This window comes from Pituophis catenifer, unplaced genomic scaffold (assembly GCF_029215685.1).
Source record: "Pituophis catenifer annectens isolate HBS135680 unplaced genomic scaffold, rPitCat1.0.hap2 SCAF_1, whole genome shotgun sequence".
NCBI lineage: Eukaryota > Metazoa > Chordata > Lepidosauria > Squamata > Colubridae > Pituophis > Pituophis catenifer.
In genome coordinates, this window is record NW_027256881.1 from 305,391,727 (window position 1) to 305,408,902 (window position 17,176).

The 17,176-nt window shown below is 35.7% G+C and overlaps 1 protein-coding gene across 1 annotated transcript in view; it reads left to right on the top strand.

Moving 5' to 3' along the window:
• The first annotated feature begins 207 nt into the window (after positions 1-207).
• Positions 208-17,176, top strand: part of ZC3H14 (zinc finger CCCH-type containing 14) — a 35,954-nt gene continuing 18,985 nt past the window's right edge. The window contains exons 1-6 of the mRNA XM_070941192.1: positions 208-317; positions 7,308-7,350; positions 9,812-9,926; positions 10,998-11,038; positions 11,341-11,536; positions 14,662-15,082. Coding sequence (XP_070797293.1) covers positions 282-317; positions 7,308-7,350; positions 9,812-9,926; positions 10,998-11,038; positions 11,341-11,536; positions 14,662-15,082 — 852 coding nt within the window. The 5' untranslated portion in view covers positions 208-281. The remainder of the gene's footprint in view (positions 318-7,307; positions 7,351-9,811; positions 9,927-10,997; positions 11,039-11,340; positions 11,537-14,661; positions 15,083-17,176) is intronic.

Below are 17,176 nucleotides of genomic sequence, written 5' to 3' on the forward strand. Positions count from 1 at the left end.
ACCAGTGTTGCCTCCGCCGCCTTCGTCCTCAAAGTGGACGCTCCGCTTCGGCTAAGAGTCCAGTGAAGCCCGCAAGGAGGAGCTTTCTTTCCTCACTACCGCCTCACTACCAAAAGGAGGCGCTGTCGGCGGAGGCCTGCTTGGGTTTTATCCCGACTCTTTTTCTGCCTCTCCACCTCTCTCTCTCTCTCTCTGTCTTCCAGCCTGTAGCTGGATTGGGGTCGGGCCTAGCTGGTTTCGGGAAGAGTGGGGACTGGAAGCCTTTGGCCGTGTCGGTGGCCATGGAAATCGGCACCGAGATCAGCCGGAAGATTCGGGTGAGAGACGTAAACCTCGGTGTGGTGGCATAGGGCGATGAGGGCTGCAGGGGACACCCCCCCTCCCACAAGGGGAAGGCGGGCGAAGAAAATTTGGAGGGGGGGGGGTGAAGCGCTTACCCCTCCCCCACATTTTTTTTCCGCGTGGGCCCCGACTCGCTCTCCCCCCCCCCCTTTCATTCTCCCCGCAACCAATGGCAGGGCCGAAAGTTGCTTTGTCCGAAACCGGTTGCCGCGCGTCGGCTTCTTTTCGGGGGTTGCCTCCGAGGTTTAACCCAAAGGTGCTTTTTCAAGAGGCAGCTGGAAAGCACCTTTGGGATAACCATGACCTGGATGACTGAGAATCTCCATAGACATTCTCCGAGGGTCACCTCCTCGCTTCATCCCTTGAAATTGATGGGCGCCACAAGCGGAGTGCTGCTACAAGGTCGGTTAAAATACAGTTTTGTACGCAAAAATTAAAATAGCAGGAATCTGCAGGTATCTTAAAAGCTGTAGCTATCGATTCACGTTGATGCACGTTCATCAATTTTAATTCTGTAATCTCTCCCTTTATATCTAGTCAATGTCTTTCTTAATAAACGTATCTATTCTGTCTCCCTGCCCAAATCCCCAGGTACTTCTGTGAGTAACTTGGGGTCAGTCTTCCTTAGTTTAACACACCTCATAGAGTGGTTGTGAGGAGTAAGTACTGTGTATAATGTCCGTTCTCCTGAATGAAAAGTGGTATATAATCTAATAAATCAATGTGCATCTATCTGTCTAAGCATTTTTGACTTGTCACTTCACTCAAAGTGAAGGATTTAAAGTAAGTAACATGCAGCACAGTCTTAAAGTCTATTAGCTCGAATGTTGTGGTCATAGTAGATACAGTTTTGATCCAAATTGCCTGTCCTCAAATTGGAAAAAAAAAACCTGCAGAAGAGGTGCTCCAGGTAATGAAAGGTATGGAACAACTGCACTAGAAAGAAAAAAAAATATTTGGGATCATTTAAAGAAATAGTTTTAAAGATAAGATATACTAGACTTCTTTCAGCAAAAGGCATAAACAGATTTTCAAGCAATATCACATTACTAAATGATATCTTTTGTTTTCATAATATTTACTAAAAAGAAGAGATACACAGAATTGTTTATGGTGCAAGGAGAGTTATCAAGGACAGTTTTTCTCATAATATTAGCCTACAGTATCATTCGCAGCCTTGAGTAATGAACAGTTCTTTAGTAAATATTATGAAAAACAATGTATGAAAGAATTGCTTCATTTAGCATGTAATGGAAAATAAAAAGATAATCACTACAAGAAGCAGTGCTATCTATAAATTTAAAGAGTTGTGAAAGAGAATACTATGGTCAAATTCATGGAGGAGAGGGAAAGATAATCAGTGCCTATTAGTATGATTGTGGTTATGTACTTTTAATATCAGAAGCAATATGCCTGACATTATCATTGGCTGGGGAGCACAAGCAGGTGAGTATTGTCTTGCTTGCTGGCTTTTTCAAGGCATATGATTGGCGATTTATTGTGAGAACAGAATGTTTGATCAGATGGACTTATGGTCTGATTCAGGACAGTTCTTAAATTCATTAAATCTTGTGTTGCTCAACAAGACTGATTTCAGTTTAGGAAAGTGCTCCTTGCCATCAACAGTCTTAATCAAGAATCTTCCATTTCTTCCTAAATAATTTGGAACTTTCTTCATATATTATTCCAGCAAAACTCTTATTTGATGTAAAAATGAAGCCCATTCCACAAATTCTTTCAAATATAAAGGCACAAGGGAGTGGGGTGCATGTTTTTGTTCTTTCCACTGCACAAGCTTTGCCTTTTTACTTTTAAACTTCCATGGATTGCATAAGGAAGGCACTGTACTCATATTTACTTGAATCTAGTTCTTCATTCTACTGTATAGTGAGATGGCTGTGTGTTCAAGCGAATGAAAGTGCAGATCTTCAGCTCTTGTGCTTGACAGGAAGTTAGAAAATGAAAAAGGAGGGAGGATGTAGGGTATTGGTCACTGCACAATCAATTGTGCTCACGTGCTTGTGGTTCTCAGTGCTTGTAAAAGTTTGTGAATAGGCTGAAATGTTTATAGGACTATAGTTGTTCCAGATAAATGAGCAAATTATAAGTTTTTTAATTATTTTGTTTTTTTAATTTCAGATCGAAATACAATCATTATTCATAAAAAATTTGAATGGATAACCAATGTTTATATACATATATAAAATCTGCTCTTTATTTAAAAAATGTTTTGTAAATTGGAAATCCACACAGATTAGTACTGATTTGGAAAATACTTCTGTTGATATAAATGTAGCTAAGTAGAAAAATAGTGAAGGGATATATTTCTAGTCAAAATAAAGCTTTTGATTTTGTCACATGCCAGAATTTATGTCATAATGCTGTTATGACAAGAAAAGCTGTATTTCATTTTCTCCAATTACTAGCATAATTTTCTCTTCTATGCAATTCCTAAAGGTACAGAAATCCTCTTGGCATGGTTACTATAGTAACCTGGAAGCAGGGATCTTTTGATTAGCTTTATTGTTAAAGAACAAAATAGTCCATGTAGTGAAACTAAGTTTACTTGGTAAGAAATGGCAAAGGTTTTCTTTGTTTATTTTATGCTCAAACGAATGTACCTTAAAATCTTGCTCCTTTTGTTCAATTTAATTCCTACAAAGTTACAGGTAATCCTTGAGTTACGAATGTAATGGAGCCTGCCAGTTACATTCCTAATCTGAGTATTCGTTGGAGTGAATCATGTAAAATGAACATGAGAACTCTCTGCTTTTGAATCCACATTCACTAATCGAATATGCAGGTCATTAAGTGCACATGAGTATCTCAGGGTGGGGAAGGCCATGGGGGGGGGGCTAGTAATGGAACAGACCACCTGCTTAAGACCTCCCAAGGCTTTCCCTGACCCACTGAGATACTTCATGCTCCCCACAATTGCTTCCCCCTCCCCATCCTGCCACTCCGGGTCACTTATCTTGTGAAGATCTAGCAAGCTGTCTCCAGCCTCTCTGCTATACAAGATCATGGCTCCCAGAAATTTCCAGTTTCTGCACAAAACGTTTACAAGCTGACGGGCTGCTTTGAGGCAGCGAAATCGCATCCATCTGCTCTTTCAGAGAGTGGTGGCCTGAAGTTGTGTGACATCACGGCCCTCAGAACATTTCGCTCTCAGTGTGCAAAACGCTTGCAAACTGATTGGATGCTGGAAGCAAAATTATCCAGCGTGGCAGGATGGGAGTGGGGAAGCAATTGTGGGGAGCTAGGGGGAGAATAGGCAGGGTGAATTTTGCAGTGCCTTTGCAGTCATTCATAAGGATGAATGACTGCTGTGATGCTGCAACATTCATAATTTCGGAACTCTATCGTAAATACTTGGGAAATGGATTATCGAGTAACTTTGAACAGTCACTAAGTGAACTGTCATAACTCAAGGATTACCTGTATTTTTTCTTTTACTATTTTTCTCTAGGTAGCATGATATCTTAGTAGCTGCAGGAATCGATGTTTAATTCTGTCTCTTTTGCTCAGCAAATTTGTTGAGTATAAACAATCAAAATCTTATCTAACAAAACCAGATAATTTAGAATATGTGGCTCAATCAAGAAAGTGATTAGTTTACTTGGTTCTGCAGAAGTAAAAATGTGTATTTCAGTTCAGTCGTACAGATCCCTCTAGTCATCTTATAAAATGTTATGAAAGCTGTTTGCTTGAAATTAACTTCATATCAAGTAACTAAGTTTTAGGATTGTGCAATGCTTTGGACTTGATCTTCAAAAAATGCTTCAGAGGATGTAGAAGCACAGCCATAATACCATTCTTTAGTACCTTAAAGCAGCGGTCCTCAAACCTTTTTGGCTTGGCGGCCATAAGAATTCCATTATAAACCTGCATGTTCTGAGCTCACTTCCTCTCCTGATCTAGCATCTAAGGGAAAAACTAGATTTTAACAGTCTTCCATTGTTAATAAAGTGAATAGCATAGAAATCAGAACACAGATAGTCTCATCTTACTACCATAACTGAGCCCAAAATTTCTGTTGCTAAACAAGTTAACAAGGTGTTAAGTGATTTGCACCCCATTTTATGACCTTTATTGCCACACATTCGTTGTTAAACGAATCATGCAGTTGTTAAGAGGACCTGGCTTCCTTCATTGATTTTGCCAGCTGGAAAGATTGCAAATGGTAATCACACGATCCTGGGACAGCACAACTGCCATAAATACATGCCGGTTGCCAAGTACCTGAATTTTGATCATGTGACCGTGGGGATGCTGCAGTGGTCGTAAGTGTGAAAGCCAGTCATGTCACTTTTTTTCAGTGCTGCTGTTACTTTAAACAGTCACTGAATGAATGATTAGAAGTCACCGCACTGTACTACTGTACTGTAGTATCTGAAAGCATAACTGGGTAATTTCTCAAGCACTTAATTTAAGTAGGTGTGTAGAATGTCCTGTTTTAGGGGTGGAAATTTTTGTCAGGAAAAATATGTTAACAGTGAGATTCTTTGCATGATTTATTTATTCAATTTCTATAGCCACCCATTTCAGTCCAATTGACTTGGATTACTTGAAAGAAAGCCTATGTGCAATCAGTTGAGATTTATTTTTATGTAAGATGTGCCAGGAGCATGACCTACTTCTCATTTTTAAATCATATAATCCTATGCTGGAGTTGTATTTTCAGAACAGTTAAAATATATATAATTAAATGGAGGTTTTATTTCTCTTTGAAATGTGACCTAAATATGTGGATTATATAGGTTATATGGTTTTAATATTGCAGATTTATGTCTACATAAAGCAAAATGTGGGTTGTCTTCTACATGACCAAAGATGCTAGGCAAGACTTACAGAATGGGTAATAATAATAATGCATTTATCTGCATATTTACTTGCTGGTTAATCCCATTGGACAAAGACCGCTGTATAAATATTCAGAATTTCTAGAAGGGCACATAATATTGCCCTTAGTGACTTTGATTTTAATAGTTGCTTTTGGCTCTGTATTTGAAGACAAGAGGAAATAAATATAGGTTAGCACCTTTCCTATTTACCACCACCACCTCAGTGATGGTGGCGCTAAGAAGATAAATGAAAAGCAAACATAAATGCAGTTTGTCACTAAGATGCTCCATCTTAGTTTAAACTATGGTTTCTAACCTGCTGACAGACCACAGAAGGCTTTCTGAAGATGTGATTATATCACTTGAAGGGGTAGAGCTGGAAAGTTGTGCTTTTTTATATGTGTGTTCAATTTTAGATTTAGGGATGGGTCCGAGAATCTTCTGCCTTGTAAGAGGCCTTTCATTTCCATTACCATTTTTCCCCCATAGAAATTCAGCAGTGTGAACTCAACATATTTCAAGGGTTGCAAATGCAATTCTAGGGAGGGTTGGTTGGGGATGCCTGCATACCATGGTCCACTCTGGATACGTTGTGCACAGGTTCTGGATGTTGCATATAGAGTTTTTAGGCACAAAGTTAAGGCAAAATTATATTTAACTTCACCCTTCTATATAATCCAAAATGAACAGTTCTACACTGCAGAATCTGTGAGAGATATTGAGCAATCCAAGGATGAGATCTACACTTGCATTTGGCATTGGCGTTTTATCTAGGATATTGGTTATGTTCCTTGCTGATAATTATATATAATCATTAATCAAGGAGGCTCTCACTTTGCTGGTGGAGCTCTTCAAAATTCAGAAGTTTTGTAATCTCTCTTGGCATTGGTCTGTTTAGTCTGGGACTTGGCCATCAGCTGCTTATATCATAAGCTTTATCTCATTTGCAGAACCTTTAATTTATAGATAACAAGTGATTATATTATCTCCTTCGGCAGCTGAGAATCAATTCTGTTGTTGATTTTTCCTTCTCACCCCATTTCTATGTATTTCCTATAGTTCATATTTTAAAGCTTGATTTATTAAAGCGTAATTATCATGTAATTTGACTATTTTATAATTGGTTTTAATCTTGACACATCTCCTAAATTTTTCCTAACTTTAAGGATACTCAGCTGAAATATATATTATGTCTCCAAAATATTGTATCAGTTTATAAAATAATCTGATTATCATATGCAATATAGCATTCTATGAACATAGAACCCCATTGAAGCTGTTTATTATTACATTTCTCTGCTTTTATAATTTATTATAGTATAGATCATTATAGGAGCTTAATTTATTCATCATGTTAAGCCAAATCCTAGCAGACTGCATTATATCATAATGCAATGTGTAAACTAGGTCAGTATGTTCATTAGATCATCTTTGAGCCAAAAAGGAAAACATTTAATTTAAATGCTTTCATAGTATATCTCCTCCTTAAACGCATCATTAAAAAAACCACCTCATGTTGCAAGCAGATTGAATCTTATGAATTCTTGCCCTGCCTTGTCATCTTCTATTAGTTTCCCTTGTGCTGAATTTTAGATGAGTTTTTCAAGTGAGGAACCTGTTCTCTATAACTGGCATACAATCAGGGTTGTGCATTTTTATAAAAATAACTGGGAAGAAGTGCTTTAAGATTTCACATGAGCATAGTGTATGGTTGCTGTTCATTAATGCAATTTGCTCTTTTTAGGCTTCAGTGCAAGTGTAGAAAAAACAGTCTGATTTAAGGAGCTTACTCATTAAAGTTAATCCAACTCTAAAACAACTGCAACTTTTTTTTCAGGCTTGCACTGAAGTCCAAAGAAAATTTGGTATACTTTAATAAATAGGGAAAAGATGCAAGGCCTAGACTAGAGCACTTCTGAAAATTTTTGGAACATGTACAGCCCTATCACATGCATTAATATAATGCTTTATAAAGTTTTTAAAAATGTTTTGCTATTCATGTGATCCTTTGAAAAAAAATTAACATTTCATTTTTGAGATGTTTGAAACAATTTCAGAATATTGATGGTTTAAAAGTAAGAATTCTTTTGTTTTTTTCCCCTTTTTGTCCTGTACATATAGAGCGCTATAAAGGGGAAGCTACAGGAACTAGGAGCTTACGTTGGTAAGTTTGATAGTAATTTTGTATTGATATGTAGGCTGTTTAATTATTTGCCTGGTTTGTATTTTCCTCTTCCATAAATCTGTTTTCTAAGGGCAGCTAGAAAATAATTATAAAAATAGAAAATTAAAAAAAAACATGTAAACTTATGTTAGCAGCATTCTTTTCAAAAGAGTGTGTTGGGCATTGAGATGCTAACATTAGCTGTTTTTAAAAGCATAGGAAAACAAAAAATGGAAAGCATTCCAGTTGGAAAAGCTACCATTAAAAAAGTGACACTTGAGAAAGGTTATAATGGTCTTATTTGGCAGACAGATTGATCTGGAAAAATAGTCCAACTGTTATTTGAAGAGCAATTTTTTAAAATAATAACTTCATTAAAATACAAAGATAAAATACTAATACAAAGTAATAAAAATATAAAAAAGAAAAGAAAAAGTGCAGATAGGAAAAAGAAAATAAGAGAAAAGATATATAAAAGCTGACTCCCCTCTCCTTCCAGATAAGTTTAAACAGCTTCAGTAGCTTAATAGCTCGTCTACTATTTCAATAAAAAAGATACCTCTTCTTCCCATATCTCATATTTTATCAATAATCCAATTATAAAAAAACTCATTGTTTAGTTCTAATCAGCCAAAGTTTATTAAGAGCTGACAAAAATTAATAACACACGTTTTGATCTTGATCAAATAAATCCATTTTGTTATTTGTACTTATCACTTTCTCTTAGAAATAAAGCAAAAGGATTATCTTCTTCCTTTATAAACAGATCTTTCTCCTAATTCAGTCCTGATCAAAAAGAAGTTCAATTAAGAGCTAGCAGGAACCATAACATACACATTTTAACCTTGGTCAAATAAATTCACTTTATATTACTACAGTTTACTTTTATAAAACTTGCTTTTTAATCCCATCAAAGTTAATTTCTTATCATTTTCTCTTTGTCTACTTTCAGGAACAGCTTCAGTAGTTTAACATGTCCCTTCCATAAATCCAAAATAAGAAACTTTTCAAATCATTCTTCTGATTTATTATTTATATGTCCCTTTTGGTTAGTAAGACATCAACTGGTTGCAAATGTAAATCCATTGTGGCATTCTTTTCCATATCACTCTTGTATTCCTCTGGCATTTTCAAATTCAGTCAAAGTAACATTAGTCTCTGTTTTATACAGTAAGATTTGTTTTTCTTATATATCCTCTCACATCCAATTCAATTCAGTTTATTGCAGTCATAGACCAATACAGATGCTAAACAAAATAAAGTTTAAGACCGAATTAAAATACATTTCTAAAACAACTCGGCTAACATCTATAATTGAGGTTCAAAATACAGCCTAAATTAAATTATAATGTAAACATTAAAATTATATTAAATATGATAGCATCTACAATTACATCAAAGTAAGAGTATCTAAAGCTACTAGTATTAACCAAGTTATAATATATAAAATTTAAATGAATTACACTGAATTATATTTACAGAGAATACATTGTGGGCAATTGGCCCATCAGCATTTGATGGATTTTTGATATTCACAAAATTTAGCTGCCTCATATATCTATTTTTTTTTCAGACAAACTTGTAGATAATTTCTGAGAGACTGTACATTGTTCCCAGGCAGCCTTAATTTCTATAGTTGAATAATATTGCCCCATTGTATTAATGGCTCTCTTTAATTGTAATCTTTAATTCTTTCTGGTTCCCTCTAATCAACTTTCAAATTCCCCTCTTATCATATGTTTATTTTCCAATCAGCAAAACTTTCCCACAGGAAGATTTCTTAAAATTTATTTCCCAGTATTCAGATATTCTTTTACAAAATTTTAAATACCCCATAAGCATAGGAAATATTCTTTGAAGTCCATCTAGAACTGTTCCAGAGTCAACATTCTAATCCTTCTTTTGCTGTTTTGAAAAGTTTTTCCTTTTTAAATCTTAAACTTATATGAAACTTTTTTTATCCAATAAAATACCAGATAGAAGGAATTCACCCAATGTGATGAAACTTGCCCTTCAGAAGATTCTTAACAACCAGAAAATCGTTAATAAGTGACTTCTACAGTAGTTGAGAGGAAGTAGGCAAATCCAGTGTTCATTTGAAGGTGCCGAACTGTGGTTTAGGCAGGGTGATTTTACCCAGACTCTCTGAGCTGGAGAGAAGTCTGTGGGTAATCCTAGCCTTCTTGATCAGGACAGGAGTTCCAAGGAAGTGATCCATTCATCAATTCCTTTTCTCACCGTGGCCGTCAGCTCTGCTGTTATGGAGTTGTCTTCAATTCACCATTGTTCCCTGAAAGTTGAAGAACACATTTTTCTTAATGGTCTCTGTGCATCACATTCATAGACTTAGAATGACGATGGGAAAATAGTTTGATTAGCCTATTGGGAGATTAAGTAAATAAAACTATAGTTGCTGCTTTAACATTTAATTTTTAGATTTATTCTCTATTCTTTAAATCAGATGAAGAACTGCCGGATTATATTATGGTCATGGTGGCTAATAAGAAGAGCCAGGAACAGATGACAGAGGATCTTTCCCTTTTTCTAGGAAACAACACTGTGAGATTTACTGTATGGTATGTATCTTCCATCTGTTCCATGTACCGATAAATGTGCTTATTATAAGGCACAAAAATAGTACAGCACTACAGCATTGCAAAAAATAATCCTTAAAGATGAAAAGCAATGTGGAGAAGGGAGGGGAAAACATTTTTCCTACTTTTTTTTTCCTCTGTAGGTCATTTTTTTGCTTATTGTTCTGTTGCAAAGAATTGAAAAATGGAAACATGTTGAGTATGAAATGTTTTCTTCTAGGAAGAGAAAATGTTTACATTAAGAATTCTTACACTGAAATATTTTATTCTTCTCACATTATCTTTGAAAACTCTACAGCAAAAATATTTTTTTCTGAATGGGGATATTATAATTTGCATGCTCAAGAGAAAAATGATACTTGCAAAAACAAGATAAACCTCTTCCCCCAGGGACTATACAGTTTGCACTAGTGAAGATATAGGTTTCTACCTTTTTAATAGTTTAGTCGCTTTATTTCTGTTCTAAATATTTTCTATTTCCCATGCTAGTCTGAAAAGGATGCAGTGCAATGGACAGCAATCTAGTTAGTTTCATGGGTTAGAAAAATAAATCTTAACAAGGTAGGCAGAGGAAGTATAATGATTTTGGAGCTTAAAATCAAAACTTACAGACTTTCTTCCTGTAAATCTGTTTGAAGATGTATAGGACAACACAAGATTATTGAAGTATTAGTTTCTAATTTAAACATAAATTATCTTTAAAAAGCCCTTTTACAGTGCCTTTAGAAATTTTATTTAAAGCAAGAAGTGTGCATGTTTTGAGCAGCTGGGAACCATATTTCATCTTTGTATGATACACTTGGAGACATATTCCAGAAAGTAGGCAGGTTTACGATTAAAAAAGGTCAGAATGAATTTAGATTTGATTTCATATAAACTTAAAATATCTTGTAATGTAATTACAAATAATATGGTGATCCCTTTTCTCAGTTTATAATAGAAAACACAGTTTGGTGACAGCTTCTCTGGCCTTCAGCAACTGCATGTAACTTTGGGGTCTTGAGTTTATTTGTTGTAATTTAAAATTTACTAAAATATTTTCTTATTTTTCAGGCTTCATGGTGTCTTAGATAAGCTTCGGTCTGTAACTACAGGTAAATAAAGGCTACATGCCATCTTTGAGATAACTCTTGAGAAAAGAATCTGTGCGCACATACTTTCATATAAATTTTTGGCATTCCCTAAAAAGTATTTATAAGTTTATTTAGACAAGGTTACAATGGTTTAGGCAAGAAGAGTAACAAAAAGTGTTATGTGAATTTGAAAAATTGTTTCTTGTATAGTATGAATAAGAGGATGTATATTTTTATTGAATCCACAGTGGAAGGCAATTTGCAGTTCTGTATAAATACCACCCTTAATTTTGAGGTGAAACCAATTTTACTTCTTTTCCTAGAGCCCACAAACCTAAAATCTTCTGAATCTAATATTTTTGAGAGCAGTCTCTCCTCTGGCAAAAATGCATCCGGTGGGAGTGAGGAGAGGACTGGAGAAGAAATCCTACAGCCTCTTACAGTCTCAAGTTCTCGACCTGAAAGAATCGACTTCCGAGTTTCTACTAGTTCTCAGGAACAGAGAGCTGCTGCTCTTCGGTAAGATTCTCACTGAGTTATTAGGAGTTAATGATACATTGCAGATGAATAATATTGAACATCACAACATTTGTGGTTGAGATCTCAGCTACATCATAAAATCACCAAGTAGTCTTAAGAATAGCTAATGTTACTTAGATTCCCTCAAGTATAATGCCCCAGATAAGTGAAGCTTTGTGTTTGTGTTTTCTCCCCTTGTGTATTTTCCCCTCTGTTCTTATTTACTGACAAACATTATTTTCCATTGTAACCAATCCAGAAAGCAATGGTTCATACATACAATAACTTATATATGCTTCAGGACTGCAAACATACTTTAAAATTAAATTTACAGTCTTGGAAACAGACGGATGGCTTTCTTTGAAATTGGAAATAAGAGGGAATAAAAAAGGATCTGAGGTGCAAGAGTGGAAAAACGGGACATAACAGCACATGAGTAATCCATAAATCATGGTTAGCTGTTTAGCTTAAATTGAGGTGCGCATCTGTATTATGGGGATGTTGGTCTGTGATAAAGTACTGATGGAAGGATTACTCAGATAATCTAAGGTGCTGCAACTCAATGTACACTTGTCTTGAAGGCTCGATTTCTTAACAGGCACTTGGCACCTTTAACAGTTTGAAAATTCAAAAGGTTTGAATAACAATTTGGGCACTCAAAAAGAAAGGCAGAAAGAATCATGGGAAGAGAGGTTTGCCCATTCTGATTGGTGAAATTGCTCCTGAGCATCATGTCTGCTTTTCCAGGTAGTTCATGTTTATTCCCCAGTTTACCTGTATCTCTTTCTGGCTGTGACCACATTTATGAACAAAGGACTGGGTTAAAGTGTCTCATGGCTTTCTCTAAAGAAAGCCAATAAAATCCATTTACATGTCTGTGTCTGTGTCTGTCCCTGTGCGTGGGTCTTGTATTTATGAATGTTTTCTCCTCCCCAAATAACCTGAATAGGAGTGTTAAATTCACTGAAAATAATGGAAGATATAAGGTAAATAGATAAAAATGCAAATGGATAAATAAAAGAAGCCTGAAGATAACTTATTATTTGGTAATGGATGTCATTATTTTTAAAACACATTTTAACACATTTGTTTTATTTCCTTCCTATCCAATTATCTCTGTGCCTCAACTTTATCAAGTTTTGTTCTCCCCCTACATTCTCTTTCCAGTTCTGCTATTACTTATTAAATGATTTGTTTTATGGGGAATTAATATCAATTAGGTATTAGTCATTTAATGTGATTTTATATGTGTGTGTTTGTGTGTGTGCATAGATAGATAGATAGATAGATAGATAGATAGATAGATAGATAGATAGATAGATGTAAATTCTTCACATAAACACCTTAATTTGGGAATGGATTTCAGCTGAAAACTTTAATGTAACAAAGAGAAGAACTTGGCCATTATAGTGATTTAGTGACCGCCTCGGACAGTGATTGTTCAAACTTATGACTGTGATTAAAAATAGCTTTGTGACCAATGATCATACAGGATGGCTACAGCATGTCTCTCAGTCATGTGTTTGCTATTACAGTCAGTTGATACACAATATTTTGGGTAAATTCATAAGCACAGATGTGGTCACATGATTTTGATGGTTCACTTAATAACCGAGTTGCCAATACCAATTGTCATCATTAAACAATGACTACCAGTATTTATTTCTATGCCCCTTTTGGGTAGAGTGAAATTACCTTAAATTCACGATCATCTTTCTTTCACATTGATACAGTATTTCACATACAGCCAGGAAATCTAATCAGCATTATACAGCTTCGTAGGTTAAGCACAGAAGGTTATCTTGAAATCTGGTAGCATTTGAATGTATTATGTCAGAATTTCTTTAAACTTCTTTTACAAGGTTATCAAAAATTCACTACAAAGATAATCCTTATGTAGCAGTCTATGCTGTTAAAATTATACTATATAGTACAATTTCTAAATTATGCTGGAATTGGTATCAATTATGCTTAAGGCTATGCTTAACTAGACAGATTTTTCTAATAGAAAATTTTGGAACAAATTGAGAAAATAAGTCAGTAGTTTTTCATAATGAATTCTGTTACTGATTTATTATCCATATGTTCTAAGACACATAAATTTATGCAACATAAAGTATTGATTTGCCAGATATCAGAAATCACTGGAAAACTAATACTGTTATTAGTTATTATAACTAATAATCTGTTTGAAATTTCAATTGAATGTTTTGAAAGTCCTACAGATTAAATGTGCTTAACCCTGTTCAGCATTTATTAGAAATGCTATGAATGGTTCTCCTCAATGTTTATTTTCATCTTTAGAAATGTTGTTATGGATAGAAGATACAGTAGGACAGCTGTCTTTCTTGTATTTCTCCTTAAAATTACATACATATTCATGTTCATATGTATGTATACTCTCAAGTGTAAAATTTGTTTTTTATTTGCTTTGTTTTCCCCCTCACTTACTCATCACATCTTATGTTACTTTTTAACTCTGCTACTTGCTTTGTTTTTGTTTTTATCTTTTTTTCAATTAAAAGAAACATAGGAATATATTTGACCTGGCAAGTTCCAAGGAAGCATCAGAAAGTACTATATTAGTCATTGTATCTTTAGAATAAATTAAGCTCAGTGGAACCTGCCTCTGCAAATATAGAAGAGCCGAGGTGGTGCAGTGGTTAGAGTGCAGTACTGCAGGCTACTTCAGCTGACTGCTAGCTGCAGTTCGGCAGTTCCAATCTCACCGGCTCAAGGTTGACTCAGCCTTCCATCCTTCCGAGGTGGGTAAAATGAGGACCCAGATTGTTGGGGGCAATATACTGACTCTGTAAACCGCTTAGAGAGGGCTGTAAAAGCACTATGAAGTGGTATATAAGTCTAAGTGCTATTGCTATAGTTGTGAGAGCAGTTGGAAATAATTGAAAAATAGAGAATCCCCCTAATGTCAAATCAAATAAAAGCGATTTGTAGATTAGATTGTTGCCCTTGTATTCCATATCAGTAGCTAAGATGAACAAATGATGTACAGAATTTGTAAATTATATTTGTGCCTATTTTGCTATTGACTTTCTCATTATCCTTATTGCAAAGCTGTTTCTTAAAAGATGGCAGACAAAGTTAATCACCCCCTTTCTCAACAGGCAGCCCAGTCATGATGGGTCACCATCCCTGTTAATGTCAACTGTAAAACCTTTACGGGAGTTATCCTCCTTGGAAGCTGTGATTGACATTAAGCCTGAGCCAGATGATCTCATTGATGAAGATCTGAATTTTATACAGGAGAATCGGTTACCTCGGAAGAAGCCTCTGGTTACAGTAACATATGGTTCTTCACGCCCAACGGCTGAAATCTATCGTCCACCCGCTAGTCGAAATGCCGAAGGCAATGTTCACTTGCAGAGGTTGCCACAGTCAAGCAACCTGCAGACTGGCAAGCAGCTTAATGTTCAGGGTGATAGGTCACAGGAAACCATCCAGCTTTGTGATCCAGATGCATTTGACAGCTTGTCCGAGAGTTACCAGCCCCCTTCAAAAGGGAACGCTGATAAAATTAGCAGTGAGGTAAGTATGTGAGTCCAAGCTATGCCAGTATTTAACATGTACTCAACAAACAGAGATCTCCATGGATACCTGAGGTCTCCTGTTCTAAACATAGCAATGTTGGTTAAAAATATCTCATGACTGGCATGTAAACTTTGTGGCATCTAGGCTCTAGTTGCTTTATGGATTAGAGGTGAAAAGTGTCTGTGGGTATGTGTTTTTGTCTAAAAGGGCAAATAGATGTTGTAATTTTATTCTTCTGGCTATTGGCTTGGTTGGGACCAATGCTTTTTCGACTCCAGCATGACAAACTGCTGATTAATACTAAATCAAATGGTTTCATACATTCTGCCATTAGGAAATGCTTCCCATGATAATATTCTCCTATAAGACCATGGAGTACAGTCAGTCAAGAGTGGACAATTCTTAGCCAGTATGATATATATAATTAGAGTTTTAGACTCTTGTTGGGACATCTGAGTTGAGTTCTTTATATTTTTTTACTATTTCTGTGCACTGCTGCATTCCCAAGAAGCCTTATGAATCACTGTTTCTCAGCCTACCTCACAGGGTTGTTGTGAGGATAAAATGGAAACTTGCACATCATATTGATGCTTTAAATGGGAAGTATAATGCATATAAAAAATAGGCATAGCTGCCACTCCTCTTTGAATGGAAAATGTGCTACTGAACATTGCCAGCCAGGTATGTGAAAAATATTCCAGAGAAGTCAGGAAACCATTCTTTCTTCAAGCCACATTCATCTGAAGTTCCAGAAGTTTTCTAGCAATTGTATAAAGAATTCTGATCCTAAATCAGATAGCTTGGGAGGGAAAGAAGAAAGGGGGATGCTAGCTTAATCTCAGATGGCAAGGGTTCAAAGCCTGAGGATGCTCCCCAAGAAGGCCTTTTCTTACAATCTCAGAAGATGTGAGGTAATAGTGGTAGGAAAAGAGTTTCTCCTTGATGGTTTTAATAATAACAAATGGCTAATAATAAATGACTTTATCATAGCCTCAGAAACAGACTAAAAGTGAGTGGAACTGTAATTTAACTCCTTTGACCAGTCCTGTCATTATGGGCTAGTTGGAGTGTCAAAACTATTACGGTGATTCAGATTGGGATATAACTAAAGCATGCATCATCATCTCAAGAAACAGTTGAGAATAGTTGGTATTCTAGTGTTGGCAGTCCAAAAATTTCATTGGTTATTGATCTATTCCAGCTTCAGTTCAAGGCTTTAGCTTAAATAGGGTGGGGCTGACTTTTCTTAGAGGCTATTCCTCTATGTATAAAACTGAATTTGTCTACATATTGTATATTTATTTATTCATCTGTGCAATCTCTATTTAATTTCTAAGGCATTTCCATTTACAGAGATGCAATTGTTAAACTGTGGAATTAGTATGAGGAAGATGTATCAGCTTTGGGTTTGAAGCTTCCATCTCAGTTTGCTTCATTTCATGGGTATTTTTAATTAGGGTCTCCTAGTTGATACTTGTGTTTGCTACTGTCTACTATGTATTTTCTAGTTGCTGATTGTTGCCATTTACAGTCTGTACTTTGCCTTATTTTTCTGTCATATATTTTCATCTTTGTACATCAGGTTGAAACACTGAGAAACAAATCTAAAAATTAATAAACGATATTCATCTGTTGATCCCCTTGCCTCTCCCTTTCTAATGTTTCTTCCTCTATCAAATTTAGATTGTAAGCCTTTTGGGCCTTTTACAAAAGTCATCCAGCACATAATAGTGTCATATTCTCAAATGTTCCCATTTGGATAGTCCACGATGGGACTGTAAGTACTCCATAGTAGGAGTCCCCTCCCCACAAAATTTAGTGACCAAATCATGTGAGAATGGTTCTATTTCTTTTTATTAAAATCTTGTGAGGTTTTGCTAATCTTTTAAAATATTTTTTTAAGTGTGTGCGGTCCTTCAGGGGTTTTATGAAGCAGGGTTATGTGGCCAGCGGTATCCCCAAACACTATATTGCTATAACAGCTGTCTTATATGGAAATCCTAAAAACATTTGATGCCAATGTAGTCTTCACATAAAGGAAAAAATTGGAACTGCTGATTTATTTGGAAAGGAACTACTTGTGAGTCTATT